The following is a 15,072-nucleotide window of genomic DNA, read 5'->3' as shown; positions in this document are numbered from 1 at the left end:
GTGTGTCTGATAACTGTCTGCACTCCTCCGGTGAGTTTGGGGCATCAGTGGGGCCGCCTGTATTCAGCTTTGAACTTGCGAGAGACACGGGCTTTGGTTCTGTTCTGTGGGAGATTTGGGCAGCCCTCTCTGTGGGGGCGCCGTGCCCTGCCCTCTTTTGTAAGTCCGCCAAAGCTACTGGAAACCTGAGTTTTGCTGCCGGAGTGCAGGTGGGCCGGTGGGCCAGTCTGTCTGTAGCTGGAACTTTCCATCCCCGGGAGGGGCAGGGGTGGGGTGGGTTGGCAGTCGGGGTCCTCAGGCCTCCGCCCAAGGGGCCCTGAAGCAGGAGAGTGTGATTCCCCCTGGGAAGGCTCAGGGCTTCCCTCTGGCAGGACCTGAGTTGCTTGAAAGTCATATTCGATTCTACTGGTTCCCACAAACGTTGGGTTCTCTCCTACAGCTCTGGCCCCCTCGCCCAGCGGCAGGGCATGTTAACTGTCCCCTTAAACAGGAACTTAACGTTAATGCTCCGGGAAGCTGCTTCATCTGTCCGGGCCCGCTGTGGGCGTGCTCCGTGCCCAGGCCTCTCCCTTGCTGGAGGAGCGCGGGCCTGGAGGATGGCTGGCTCACGCCCCTGCCTCTAGGGAGGTGGGGGGACGGGGCGCCCACCTGGGCCTGTCTGTCCAGCTCCCGGTCAGTGTCTGGTTTACGCAGGTGCTCCACCAGTGGTCACTCTGCTTCCGGATGCCCCGTTCCCCCACCACATAGGTTCGAGGCGCTGTGGTCACCTGCCCTGATATACTGCCCTGTGTCTAGTGGCTGGTCAGAATCTGAGTTTAGTATCCAGGCACGTCCCTCTCCTGGCCATTCATCTTCACAGTCCAGACCCCAGTCCAGCCTGTTGGCCGCGTGTGTCACATCAAGGCCTTCCCTCCCCCAGGCACGCCCCAGGGCCTTTCCACAGTCTGGGGGTGGGGGGGACACGCACCATCTCTGGAATTTGGAAACAACAGACTTGGTATCTTGTCCAGGCGTTCTCTTGTCCTGGAGGAGGTTTTGGGTGGTGCCTCCCTGGGTCACCTCTTCCCGCTCTTGTCCTCAGGGCTCCCAGAGGTGCTCTCCCCACCAAGCCAGGAAGGCACACCACGTGTCCTTTAGCAACTTACTACTTGTCCTGGAGATGATCTTTTTCTTGCTTACCTGCTTTCTGTCTTCAGGAACCAAACGTCACACACATCACCAGCCCACTAGAACCTTCCATATGCTCAGGGCACCTTCGGAGCTCGTCACCGTCCTCACCTCCTCTCGCTGTGTGTGGCTGGCACTGGGGCCCTGCGTTCAGGCACCTCTGACGGTGACCCCGCTGTCCTCCAATTTGCAGTCCTGGTGGCCGTCGGGGGGCCGCGGGGGAGTCGGGGCTGTGTGTGTCCTCCCCGGCCTCGGCATGCTTCCTGTCAGCCCTGGCCTGGGAGCTCCTGCTCACGCCTGAGCGTCAGGCTCCTGTGCTGTCAGTTCTGGGTGTTTTGGATTTCTCCCTGCCACACCAGTTTCCCTGACCAGCCTGTGAACGTGACCGTGCAGGCGACCTGCTTCTCGAAGCTCCAAAATCAACCCGATGTTGTCCAAATCAGTAACACTCTAAGCGCTGCAAGGGGAGGCGACCTCCGACCTTCCCCCCGGCTGAGGCCTTGCTGGTGGACCTGGGCCCTGGGTTCAGCCTGAGTGGCTGCCGGCCTTGGTGTTCCCACACGCCCCGCTGCCTTCTCACCCTTGCTGATCTAGGAGGCCAACATGGAAACGTGGCTTGCTAGAGAGTGTCTGGGTGACCCTGGGCTGAGTAGGGCGACCAGCGAGGGTCGGGCTGGGCTCCAGTCCCCACGGCACTCAGTGCGCGGTCTGGGCCTCGGGAGGGCTGCTGGCCAGGAGAGGGGCGGGGCCGGCCACACGGTCTCTGCTGTTCTCTGCCGAAACAGCTGGGTGGTCGGGGAGGTTCCCGCTTGAAAACGTCTCGCAGGATTCAAAAGTCACTTTTTCCATTCTTTCCAAATCCCCGCGGGGACACACTTGTGCCGAATGCAGAAGACGCTTCATTCGCGTGAGCCCAATGGGCATGGTCCCTGTCTGCGTCGTCCTCACCCCAGAGTGGGCCAGGCAGGGTGCTCACCCGTGTACCAGGTCTCCAGGCCGGGACTCCGGGTTGAAGCACATGCTCATTTCTAACACTTTCTGCAGGGGATGGAACGGGGACTGCCTTGCGCTGCCCCGGCCTTTAGAGTGGGGGTGGCCGGGGGACATCCCTTCAGCCGCATTACTGTGCGGATCGAGTCTTGGTTTCTGAGGTACCAAATGGTTCCTCTAAGCCAGGTTTCGCCTTAGACTTACTTCAGTGGTTTTCCTGGTGCAGTGAAGTCTCTCCTCCGACCTCAGGGCTGACGGTGAACCCGTCACAAAGGAGACTGCGTACCCAAGCCACTGTCACCCCGCGGTGCTCTGCTCCTGGGGGGTTTGCACTGACAACGAGCACATCGGCATTTGTGTCCCTGGGAGATTATCCGTGGTCGCAGTCAACCTGTTGAAGAAATGGATTTGGATCAGTTGGACCTGAATCCCAGAATTAGTACTGCGCTCAAGAAAGGTACGTTTACCGGCGTTTGTGTCGAGTAGATACGTGAAGCGTGTGGGTGGACTTGTGTGTCGTGTCCGTGAGACACGGCGAGGTTGCCGAGTCCCCCTTCCCCAAGACAGCTACTCCTGATGAGCAGCCAGTGCTGGAATGTGCTGCAGGGTCTTCAGGGGGGTGTGTGTGTGCGTGTGGACTTTTTTCAAGTTAAATTTTATTTTCATCAAAGTAATACACGTTTATTTTCTAAAACGTGAAACAACCACTTCCGCCACTCGGGAGTCTTTTGCCAATTTCTTTGTATTTACATCTGGACTTCTAAGAACGTGCTTACGCCGCTGTGTTCGGTTTGTCAGCGTCTGCGATCACGCACGGAGCGCCTGTGACGGGTGAGGGCTGGCTTCCTGGTGCACCTACTTCCCCCTCCCCCACCACAGTGGGAGCACAGTTTGGGCCGTGAGGGCTGTGACCGGGGACATCATTACTGCTGCTGAACTGCGAGGTTTTGACGGTTTCCTTTCTTATTACTTCCCCCCAAAGTTGGTAGTTGCCTCCTTTTTTCAAATTCTGTGTTTTCCGTGTACGTCTCGTTGTCTTTTCCCACATCGTCCAGTATGTCAGCTACGGGTGCCTCTGTTTTAAGTGCCCAAATGGGTGAGCTGGACGGCTTCCCCGCTGTGTTTGTCTCCCGGTGCGTCCTTCCCCAGCTGCCCTGCACCAGCTGGCGTGCTGGGCCTCCCATCTCCCCCGTCTCCCGGGGCATGTGACAGGGAAGCTTGTTGATCACAAAGCTTGGAAGCCGGAGTACACGTGGGGGCGACTTGGTGATGTCTTACGTGGGGGAACAGTCTCTGGTCCTGCTCCCTCGTCCTTGGCTCTTGGCTCTTCCAGAGCCTTTCAGTCATTTTGTTGTGTTTTCCCTTTGGTCCAGTCTGTCCATCTGTCTTTTCACTGGAGCCTTCAGTGCACATGTATTTAAGGTAATTCCTGGTATGTTTGGGTCTAACTCTCTCTTTTGCTGAGCTACCTATTCTGTTGCTTTTTGTGTTGTTCTCCCTTTTTTGCCATCTGGGTCGGTTGGAAACATTTTTTAGCGCATTTTTTTTCCTACTAGCTCGCAAGTAATGTACTTATCCACGCCCAACAGTAATTTATCCGCTCTCCTCCCCAAATACCAGATCTTCTGGATATCTTAACTCTGTGACCCGCCCCCCCACCCGGCTGTTGCCACTGGCATTGTAACCGGTCCCCGCCTTCCCGCTGCAGTGACGTTTGTTTGGAGCCCGGCTTGGCTTTCCTAACTGCACGGTTCTCACCCTGCCCCGGGGTCACCCTCAAGCCTTGCCTTGGTGTCGGCCTGCCTGGCCACAGAAACGCCCTTCCTTGGGACACGTTTTCAGGATGTGGCCACGGCAGGTGGCTGACGTGCTCTGGGCACCTGGGAGAGGCCCGTCCCCCTCTCGGGCCCCTTCCCTCCCCACTGCTGTCCTCACACTCTGTCCAGGGGCTCCCATGGCTTCAGGGAGTGGACGGATCTAGCCCCTGCCCGCTGGGTCCCCAGAACTGGAAGACAGTGTTCCGGAAAACACCCGTTGTCTTTGCCATGCTGCCTTGCGTTACTGTAGTCTGAACTTGTCCTGTTCTGTCTTTGTGTAATTTCAGCCAAACTGAAGTCAATAAAGGAGGTTTTGCATTTTTCTGGACCAGACCTGCAGAGACTAACCGGCCTCTCCAGCCTCGACGTGCAACACTTGCTGAGAACGGCCTCCCTGCACCTGCGGGGAAGCAGCGTCTTCACAGGTGGGCACTGGGGGCGGGTGGGGGGTGAGGAGAGGCCTCTGCTCTGCCCAAGCCTGGGGAGGGATTGACGCAGGGCCACGGTCACAGCATCAGGACAGGGACATAGCAGGTGTACAGGGCAAGGGCAGGGGGACGGAAGAGATGGGACCAGGCCAGGCAGTGCAGGAAGCGGGGGTGGGTCGGCAAGCAGACCCAGAGCCCACGGGTGCCCAGAGAGCACAGCAGCTAGGAGAAGCTTCCACGCCCGCCTCCTCCCTGCCTTCTGGCTCCGAGGTCGCCTGGGCCTCCGGCACGTGGTGACCGACGCCCCCTGCGCCCCCAGCTCTGCATCTGCACCAGCAGAAGAAGAGGTTCCCCACCCAGCACCAGCGCCTGAGCCTGGGCTGCCCCGTGCTGGACGGCCTTCTCCGCGGCGGCCTGCCCCTGGACGGTGTCACCGAGCTGGCCGGTCATAGCTCCGCCGGGAAGACCCAGCTGGCCCTGCAGCTCTGCCTGACCGTGCAGTTCCCTCCGCGGCACGGAGGCCTGGAGGCCGGTGAGTGGCTGTCCCCTCAGGCGGGCGGGGGCAGAGTTGGGGGAGGCGGGGGTCCCGGCCGTGCCCAGGTCGCACTCACCGAGTCGGGGCCCGCCGCCACCTCCAGGGCCATCTTCCCGGGTCCCCGTCTCTCTCCGCATGCGCCGTGGATTCCACCCGAGGGAGAGGGCAGGTCTGAGGGCCGTGGGCCCTGTAGCCTGCCCTCCGTAGGAAGTGGCCCCTGCTCCCTCAAGGACCCAGGGACAGTCTCCGTCTGGGCACAAAGTCCCCCTTAGGCACTTCTGCGCGCTCTCCCGCCGCCAGCCTGCAAACCACGTGGTCCATGGGGCTGGAAACCTCGGGCAAACATTTTCCTCTTTTTCCCTTTTGGGGACGGGGCAGACAGGACCACCGAGGACAGCGGGGGCGGCCGGCCCCTGACGCGGTTTTGCGTCTGTCAAGTCTTCACAGGGCGTGCGGTGGAGGGATTTTTCCAGGCTGCCCGTGCGGGTCTCTGAGCGTTAAAAACTTCAATCGTTCTTACTAAATGTGGTGCCAGAGCGGACGGGTCGCACCTCGGTAGCTCCTCGGTAAACGTTGCACGGTTCCTCCCGAGCTCATCTGCTCGCCCGGCTTCCCGGACCGGCTGGGCCACGCGGTGGGCGGGGCATGCGGCCGGGGCCAGACCTCACCACCCGGTGACACACGCACGCCACTGGGACCCATGCGGGGCGCTGGCAGCAGGGGCTTCGCTCGGGGACCTCTCCTGCTTCCCCTATGTCCCGAGAGCCGAGGACTGGGGTCGGTGCCGCTCCCGTGAGCCCGGCCGTGGGCGGGGGCCTCTGGACCGCGCATGGGGGTTGCTCACCCGTGGCGGGCCTCTGTGTCACCCCTGCCCCTGCACCTCTGGGCGAGGGTGCAGGTTCCCGGTGCCAGGTGGACGGACTTGGCCTTGGAAGCCGGTCAGCGGACGTTTCCTGTGGAGAAATGTCTCTTTGGAGCCTTTGCCCCGGTTCGCGGTTGGGTCGCCTTCTGTGGCCGGCTTGTAGGATCCTCGTGTGATCCGGACGCGAGCCTCTCCCCAGACACGGAATTCACCGTGTTTTCTGCAGGGGTCTCCTCGTTTTCTTGTGGGTTATCCTGTGATCGAGTCCAGTTTCTCTCTCTGCCTTTTCTCACTTGTGCGGTCTGTGCCACATCGGAGACCCCCTCGCCCAACCCAGAGTCCCGAACACCCACCCGCGTGCTCTCCGGAGTTTGAAAGCGTCGGCTCTGGCGTTCGATGGGCGGATGGAGTCCGTGCCGGGGGTGAGGGAGGGCCTGGTCCCCGCGTCCCCGCACCATTCACAGGGAAGACTGCTCTCTCTCACCGGACTGTCCCGGGACCTTCGTTGAAAATCAGTTGCCACAGACATTAGGGTTCGTTTGTGACGGTCCCCAGTTCTTCCCAGCGGACCTGGGGTACATTGGCACAGGGGAGCCAGGGCGTCACCCCAGGGTGTTCAGGTCACAGCAGCCCAGGATCACAGGAGCGGCCTCGAAAGGAGAATCTGGGAATCTGGGAAGCATGCTCCGGCAGAGCCTCTGAGGGGAATCCAAGAGCGTGTGCAGGCAGGGCATTTCCGGAAGCCCGCGGGCCCTGATGATCCCACTGGCTTCCACTCGAGACAGGCTGGGGCAGACCCGCGGGGTGGCGTCCCGGTGGCGTCCTGACAGCAAGGGGGCGGCAAGGGAGACCAGCCCCCGTGCGGGGAAGCCACAGGGGGGCGGGCTGACCCCCCCCCCCCCGTGCCGCCCCAGGGGCCGTGTACGTCTGCACCGAAGACGTCTTCCCGGACCTGCGTCTGCAGCAGCTCATTGCGGGGCAGCGGCACCTGCGGACGGATGTTCCGGGAGAGGTGATCGACAAGATGAAGTTTGGCCACCAGATCTTCATCGAGCACGTGGCCGACGTGGTGAGCGTCCTCCCTCTCTGGCCCCGAGTTCTGTGGGGAAGGTGGTCAGGTGGGCCAGTGGACAGAGCCGCACACACGACACCCACACCGGGCCACCACCAGCACCAGGCAGCGGGTGAGCCGCCACAGGATTCGTGACCTGAAATTCAGGCTGAACCGGTCGCCCCGCCCACGGGGAGTTGCGGAGGGAGGCCCCACACGCCACCCACCGTCCACCGTCCCGTCCCCCACGGGGTGTGCCCCTCAGTCCCCTCAGTGGCAGAGAGCACCTCCCTTGCCTCCTGGCCACCCGGCCACCCTGCGGTGACCATTCACTGCCCAGAGGACAGGCCGGCTGTCCCGGAGAGAGCAGTCTGTCGGGTTTGACTTCTACCCCTGACGGAGCAGAAAGTGCATCAGGGCACAGGAGGTCCCCACTTGGCTGCTCCGAGGGGGGGCGGGGGACACGTATCCGGAAGCATCAGCAGCATCCCTCCCTGCAGATGGGCAGCCATGGGGCAGGAAGCCCCAGGGAGAGGGCTAGGAGCACAGTGGTCCTGGCAGGCAGGGGAAGCGGCCCTGTGACCTGGTCCGTGCTCAACTCAGATCATTATTTGAGGGAGGGACAAGCAGTGAGTGGAAAGGGTTCAAAAGCTGAGAATAAACCGTATAGCAGGAGAAAAAGAAAAAGTTAAGAAAGCCTCTGCATGGGGCTGGGGGCAGCCTCTCCTTGCAGCCCGGCTTCCCGAGTGCACCCCCGCACCCGCTGGGCAGGGTCCCCGGTTCCCGGGGGACCTTCCCCCACTTAAGAATTGCTATAAAAATTGCAAGTAAAGGGTAAGGCATATAAACGTTTAATTTTAAAAAAATTTACAATAGAACATATCACACACAGCTTCGGGAAGTAACACGGTAAGATTGGGCACACGGGCCCAGGCAGCCAATGCCTCTTCCTTGCACTTTCGGGACACGGGTGTCCCGGGAACCGCGGCCCAGGAGGGAGGCTGCGCCCACCCCGTCACCCTGGAGGGGCCGAGCGCGGCCATGGCTTTGCAAGCGACGCGTCCCGGTGAGCGGTGTGGCTGTTAGTAGGACAGTGTGCTGGTGGCACGGGGACACAGAAGACGAGGTTAGTGCTGCAGGCTCTCAGCTCCAGGGCCCTCCAGCCTCGGTGACCGTCCCCTGGCTGTCACAGGGCAGGCTCTGGCTGCACACGAGCAGTGTCGTCCTGGGTCCTCCAGGGCCGGGTGTGGTTTCACTGCAAGAGAAGGCAGCAGTCGGGGCCAGTGCTTTGAGGCCCACGGTGGTTTCTGAGAGCCGTTCTGAAAACCGCGCTGGGGGCACCAGGCGTCTGCCCTCCTGCCCAGTGTCGGCCTGGAGCCCAGGGCCCTGCTGTGGGGACAGGGCCTGCCCTTTGTGCACAGGCAGGGCCTCAGGGCTGCGGTCCCCGTTTCCACCTCCTGGGGGAGGGGGCCCCTGAGTCCTGGCTCCGCAGGGAGCGAGTGCAGCCACCACCTGCCCAGCCCCCAGGTGTCCCCAGAGCTGCCTGCGGTGACGGAAAGGGGACGGGACTCACGTTAATGCTGGCGTCCTCGAGACCACTGCTGCTGCCATCATTTTCCACAAAAAGAGGCTCTACCGAAGACGCCCTAGAGGTGGAAGCACAGAACTGGGTTTCATTCAGGGCGAGGAACCAGACACCTGGCTGCTCTCTGGCGGGACGGCCAGTGTGTGGTCACCTGGCACCAGGGCCTGAGGCCGCCCGGCCCCACCCGGGAGCCTGGCCAGGGCCGCTCAGGGCACCGCACTCGGGCCCCAGAGGTAGGCAGGGGTGGCCTGCCCCTGTCCCCCCCTCCCCCATGGGGTGGGGCTGGGCAGGGGACAGGGCTCACCGCCACCCCTAGACCCGCCTGACGAGAGTATGGTCCCAGCGACCAGGGCGGTCGGTTATGAGCCGGCTTTCTGCTATGGCAGCACCCCAGGGGTCAGCTCCTGGCACGGGGCCACCGAAGGATGAAGTCCCGGTCACTGTGATGGCCCACGGGGTGAGGAGCGAAACGGGAAGGCTGTGAGGGGTTCTTCAGTGCAGGGCACAGGCGCTGACCGCCAGCTCCCTTGGCCTCTAGGACGCCCTGCTAGAGTGTGTGAGTAAGAAGGTGCCCGTGCTGCTGTCGCGGGGGATGGCCCGCCTAGTGGTCATCGACTCCGTGGCGGCCCCGTTCCGCTGTGAGTTTGACGGCCTGGCCTCAATGCCCAGGGCCAGGCGTCTGCAGGCCTTGGGGGCCACCCTGCGCCGGCTGAGCAGCACGTTCCGTAGCCCCGTGCTATGCATCAACCAGGTGGGCCCGACCCCGACACCCTCCCTCTCCCCCCCCCCCCCCCCCCCGCTCAGCTTGGATTTTAGGGAAGTTCAGGGGGGTGGGGGTGGAGGAATGAGGCCACTCATGCTGGGGCGGGTGGCGGTGGGGTCCTTGCAACTGACCCTGGTCTGGACCTCCCAGGTGACAGAGGCCATGGAGGAGCGGGGCACGGCACCCGGGCCACAAGGGTGAGCCGGCCCCAGCCCACGGGCGGGACAGTGAGGGTGGCAGTGGGTCCCCCGAGGTTTTGTCGGTAACCGTTGGGCCTGTTTTCTGCCTCAGTCTCTGGGAGGAGCGGGTCTCTCCAGCCCTCGGAATGACCTGGTCCAATCAGCTCTTAATGCGGCTGATGGTCAGCCGGCGCCGCCCCGAGGAGGAAGCCGTCCTCCCCCCGCCCGGCCGCCCTGACCGCACCCTGCGGGTGATCTTCGCCCCTCACCTGCCCCCCTCATCCTGTTCCTACACCGTCAGCATGGAGGGGGTCCGGGGGACTCCCGGGACCGAGGCCCGTTGACGTGGCAGCTGCAGAACGGCCGGCCAGGTCCCAAGAAACCCCGAGTCTGGCCGAGCCCTCCACACTCTGCGGGCACAGGGGACTCACGTCTTGACCCGGGACACCCATCGCTGGGACAGGGTCTGCTCCAGGGGTTGGCTGCCCCTTCTCAACGGCGGGAAGGCAGTAAGCACGGATGACCCGCCTGACGTGGCCTCCCCCCGGGCAGGGCTGTCTGCCTTCACGCCCCATGCCCCCACTGCCCCCCACGCTGCCTGGCACAGCGGGCCCTGGACCCTTTCGCCATGGCCTGTTCTCTGCCGGGCACTGTCCTAAGTAATTCATCCACATTGGAGTGCGTCTCCTTCGCGGCCCCTGGGGATGGGCACAGTTACCGTCCTTGGTCTCAGGGAAACTGAGGCAGAGAACAGTGAAGTGACTTGGCCAACCTCCTGCAACTCCGTGAGCCAGAGGCTGATCCCCAGGCTGGTACCAGGAGGGCAGGGACATAACCTGACCCAGTACTAGGGTGGAGGCAGAGGTCCCCGTAACTGGGCAGACTCGCACTGTTTTGACATTTTCTAGAGCAGAAAAATTCACTTCTAATTTCCATCCCATTTTTAAGTACTCTGGGACTCTCAGAAGGTTGAGAATGGCTGGTGTTAAGTAGGAAACCGTTCTTTTAGGGTTGGAATTTTATAAAAGAGCCTTTGTGCAAGTGCAGGGACTTTGCAAAAGGAAATAAACCATTTTATTATCGTAATTAAATACAAACAATTCCGGATGATTTTCTAGGCAAATCACACCAACAATGAGCAAACCACAGCCCCAAGACCGAATGTGCTAACAAGCCCCTCCCCAGAAGCTGCAGGCCCACCAGAGCATGAAGGGTGCAGGGTGCCGGTGCACGGTGCCTGCCCACCACAGGCGAGGGACAGGGCTGCAGCAGGACTTTTGTCTCAGTGACAGACCGCCCTGGACCCCCTAAGGAGTTCCCTGCCCACACCCCCCACCCCCCACCCCCAGTGCTTGTCAGGCAGTCCTCCCGGGCTGGTGGTCCCCATGGTTACATCCACAACACTGTAGAAGCCACGTCAGTTCCCCCCATAATAATGGGACAAATGCAAAATGACACGTCTTCATGACCGCCCCAGCCACCCGTATGACGCTTGGGAGCCCTGACGAGACACCCGCAGCTGGCTGGAGCCTCTCCTTCGGTTGGTGTTATCAAGTAGCACTTGGCAATTTTCAGAAGTCTGATGGTCATGCAGTGCACTGCTCAACAGCAAGTGCAAACATACCAGAGTATAGCCTCATGTATGCACCTGCTTCCCAAGAATATTCTATGAAGTTATGGCAATGAAAGAGCTGTCTATAAACTATTTTTAGCAATATTTATAGGTTACTGTAAACACTGAATTTCTCATCACGTGATATTCCTAGCGGCTTTCTGACCAAACATGACCGGAATCTCTTCGAATTCCGGGAAAGAACTACCTGACTCCCTCCAGTACTGTAAACACAGAGACCCTGGGGAGAGCCGAGGGCGGACGGCCCAGCCCTCCCACAACCTCCCCCTCAGACAGAGCCAGCTCACGTCACTTCCTGCCTGTCCTCTGGCCAGGGACCTCTAACTCGACAGCCCGAGGCCCCCTCGCAGGGAGAGGAAAACACGGAAGAGGAGGCCCGGCCGCCCTCACTGCTTCTCCTCGAGAACATTAAAATCCAGACGGCCAGACAAACGAGCAGAGGACAACCAGGCTCACTTGTTTTGATACAAGCCCAAAAATCAGAAATCACACATTTCCAGGCAGTGTCCCCTCTGAAACATGACGGTTTCTCACGACGCGGTGTAAGGAGGCTGTGTGGCTCCTCACAGCCCCACAAAAGCAAGCTGGCCTTCAGAGAAGGGGGCTGGCGGGCTCACAGGCGGGGCCCCGTTCCCACCGAATGGGAGCTTAAATCCTACCCCTGGCCCCACGTGTATCCTTCCTGAATGCCCTGGTTTCCCAGGGAGATGTGTCACTAAGGGAAAGGGGGTAGGTTTCCAATGTATCGGATCAGCGTCGTGGCTGGAAGAGCACTTCCGATGGAGGGGACAGGGGAGACGGGACAGCCCTTGTCCCCCTCCACAGGTGACACCATGCTCCCCCGCCCCTCAAACGGGAACTTCAAAGTGCACAGTGCCCGCGTGGACACACAGCCCACTCTGTCGGCGGCGGTCCCTCGCAGCCTGCAGAGTGGACAACGGTTACAAAGCCGGAGGCTGCAAAGCCCAGCCGGCCAGGCGCTGAGGAAGGAGGCGCGGCCACAGAAGACCGGGCCCAGGCACCGCACACTGGCCTCCGGGAGGGAGCGAGCAGTGTCCCAAACAGGTGGTCTAGGCCACGTGCTCTGGTATTATCACAGGACACCCGTCAACGAAGCCCCCAGACCCCGGCATGCTGCCGCCTCCGGCCCGCAGCCCCAAATCCACGCCTGGCCTGAAGGACACGTGCAGCAGGTGGGCGCCCCCGCGGGGACCCCCAGGGAGTCTGTACAGCGAGTGCCGAGGTGCCCTGTGAGCCCCGCCGGAGGGCCCCCGGGGCGCACGGACCCCAGCATGGTGCAATTTCGGAGCAGAGGGCTAGGGGGGCAGCAAGTGCCCTTGCTGTGACCCCTCCGGTAACATGACATTAAAAGAAAGTCCAAACGTGCAGCACCTCACAGGGTACCCCAAGTTCTTCAGATCCCCTTCAGAGCTAAGTGATGAGTCGTCCTACTCCAGCTCGGTGGCCTGGACGCGCCCCTTCCTACAGCTGCTGTCATCCGGAATTACAAACAGTATTTGTGCAGTATTTTCTTCACCGGCCAGTTAGTCTGGCAGATTCCCTTAGGGCTGATTGGGAACCGTTCTAACCCTACAAAGAAAATCTTTGTTTAAGCCTGCATGCCTACATGCTGAGTGTACAGGGCCCAGGAGAGGGGAGATGGGCCCCAGAGGGGTGGGGACCCATGCGAGTCCAGCGGTGGGGGGGGCACACGGCAGGACTGGGGACTTGGCAGAGACCCACCCCCACCAGAGGGTCACCTGTCTCTCCCAGCTCTGAGCACCAACTGTCCTCTTAATTCCAGGCAGCATGGCCCCAGACCATCAGATGCTCATTCTAGAAAGATGCAGTTTAAGGTTCCGGAGTCTTCATTTATAGCCTTAATACAATACTAAAACTGCAAACAAATCTTGGCGGCACAAAGTACAAGTGTCCGTGAACAGCGGCCGGTCCCAAACACGCTGAGGCTGCCGGCGCCACGCCTGGCCAGTCTCACGCTCCAGCAGCTCTAGCTCGCTAGGACTGCAGGCAGCTTAACGGAATTCGGGGCAAACCGCCACGAGGTGGTAGAGGTCACCACCTAGAAAAGGAAGTCACTGGGGAGGTGAGTCGCGGGCAGAGTAGAGGAGCTTGGCAAAGCTCTGAGGGTCTCAGTGTCCCCGTTAAGAGATTTTTATCTAGCTCTGCCCCGACCCTCAGTGGGCCAGGTCAGTGTGGCTGGCACTCGGAGCTCACGAGTCTGCCAGATAATCATTTCGTTCCTGCGTGAAAAAACAAACAGAAAAATTATACGCGACCCGTGCGTCAAATGACGCCAGCTTCAAGTGGTCTCAGAGCTGTAACAACGGCTGCACAACCCTTAAGTCAACCTCCGAGAGCCCTGACGCTCACGTATGCAGGTGCCGACACCGAGAGACATGGGTGAGGGGACCTGGCTGCCCCAGACCTTTGGAGACGACACCTCTTTTATTCTCATTACCAGGCACGCTCAAAATATGCCCAGACACCACTGGCGTCTCGCATCTTCTCACCAAAGGTCTGCTGAGAGGCCCCTGGAAACAGCCGCCCCCACGGGTGCAGGCTGGGGAGGAAGGCCTGTTCCTGTCGGTGAGCGTCCAGGCGTCTAGCAGCTGGGCTGGGGCACCTGGGGAGCTGCTAATGGGTGTGATGACGGGCAGGTCTGGCTGAGAAGGTTCTCTTTCCCCAAAAGCTCAGCTGCTGGTCTGCCTGGCACACGGGGCCGCACCCCGACAGCCACACTGGACACTTAACAGCCACACTTAACAGCAGCAAAAAGGCCATTTCTGATAGACAAGGTGCCAACAGTTTTAAATGTGACGGGTTCGTGCAAGCCTCACACAGCTTAAAAAAAAAAAAAAAGCGCTAAAGATTGAGTGTAAAAGTGACATTACGTCAGTTACTTACATTTGTAAAGTTCTGAAAAGTTGTAAGATGCTTAACAACAGTGTAACTAGACAATTACTTACAAACTTACCCCAGGCTAAAATCATACAAATTAGTAACAAAGATTAAGTGGCCAAATTCTGATATTACTTTATCAGAATATTTAAATTTTACTTAGGCTAATCAAACTTAAAGATCGGTAATTAATATACTGAGAACGTTCACAATGTGAACATTCCCATAATTCACCTCCTCAAATTAATGCAGAATACAGAAATATCGTTACAACGCCTCTTTATCTAAGACTCAGAAATACTGAAACGTCCCCACGGCTGCTCAAACAGCAGCCGCCCGGCGAAGTAGGCCTGAGCGGTCAAGGGCATTAAGTGGGGCAGGGCTCCTTACTTGGAAACCACGGTCTTCGGCTGCCTTGCCACCCACGTTAAGGACACTCAGAGAACTGGCACGCTTCATGCTGCAACCGGGCAGTAGACATGCAAAGGACAAACCATCGGCACATCAGTTAACCGGGAGCAGGACACATGGCAAAGACACCCCTCAAAGGCCCCGGTCACCATGGGGGACACCATGGGGGAGTCCCTGGCACCATCCCTGATGGAGAGCGAGCCTAGATCTCGCTCGGATGGGGATGTCCGCCCAATTCTTAGCACGGACGCCCCAGCTCTAACTGTATTTAGAGCCCCACAGGAAAAAAAGCACTTTCTCTGCAAAGTATCTGTCTTCAGGTAGTGCGTGTAAATTCCAAGTGTCATTACATCGTCACATTGTGAAGCCTGGCACGTATAGGAGCCGAGAGGCTTGGCCAGCGCCACCCTCAGACTCAGCACAAGCCTTTGTGTCAGGTTCGATTTAAGAAGGGAGCGGGGGTGGGGGGGCCAGCTCAGTCGGTTAAGCATCCGACTTCGGCTCAGGTCACGACCTCGTGGGTTGTGGGTTCGAGCCCTGTGTCAGGCTCTGTGCTGACAGCTCGGAGCCTGGAGCCTGCTTCGGATTGTGTTGTTCTCTCTCTCTGCCTCTCCCCACTCGTGCTCTCTCTCTTAAAAATAAACATTAAAAAAATTTTTTAAAGAAGGGAGCCTGGGGATTCCTCCAAATCCCAACACTCACCCGGAATGACCATGTAAAAGAAAGACACTC

At 59.9% G+C, this 15,072-nt stretch overlaps 2 protein-coding genes across 19 annotated transcripts in view; one reads left to right on the top strand and one right to left on the bottom strand.

The window, feature by feature from the left end:
* The first annotated feature begins 2,475 nt into the window (after positions 1-2,475).
* XRCC3 (X-ray repair cross complementing 3) lies at positions 2,476-10,279 on the top strand. Its single transcript, XM_047864520.1, has 7 exons — positions 2,476-2,614; positions 4,262-4,399; positions 4,722-4,934; positions 6,714-6,868; positions 8,974-9,186; positions 9,349-9,395; positions 9,490-10,279. Exons 1-7 carry the CDS (start codon positions 2,560-2,562, stop codon positions 9,719-9,721), a joined length of 1,053 nt encoding a protein of 350 aa, XP_047720476.1. The 5' UTR covers positions 2,476-2,559; the 3' UTR covers positions 9,722-10,279.
* The window catches only part of KLC1 (kinesin light chain 1), a 67,975-nt gene continuing 60,588 nt past the window's right edge, over positions 7,686-15,072 (bottom strand). For 8 of the 18 annotated variants that reach the window (XM_047864494.1, XM_047864496.1, XM_047864495.1 and 5 more), the window contains 2 exons: positions 14,320-14,389; positions 10,426-13,872 (listed from right to left, as the gene is read on the bottom strand). In XM_047864494.1, coding sequence (XP_047720450.1) covers positions 13,666-13,872; positions 14,320-14,389 — 277 coding nt within the window. In that variant the 3' untranslated portion in view covers positions 10,426-13,665. Of the gene's footprint in view, positions 8,106-8,423; positions 8,497-10,425; positions 13,873-14,319; positions 14,390-15,072 lie in introns of those variants that run through there. The other 10 variants (XM_047864512.1, XM_047864506.1, XM_047864501.1 and 7 more) reach the window with 5 other exon arrangements.

Source organism: Prionailurus viverrinus, chromosome B3 (genome assembly GCF_022837055.1).
Source record: "Prionailurus viverrinus isolate Anna chromosome B3, UM_Priviv_1.0, whole genome shotgun sequence".
Taxonomy (NCBI): domain Eukaryota; kingdom Metazoa; phylum Chordata; class Mammalia; order Carnivora; family Felidae; genus Prionailurus; species Prionailurus viverrinus.
Note: the sequence above shows the minus strand (reverse complement) of the source record. Positions and strands in the feature narration are given on the sequence as shown.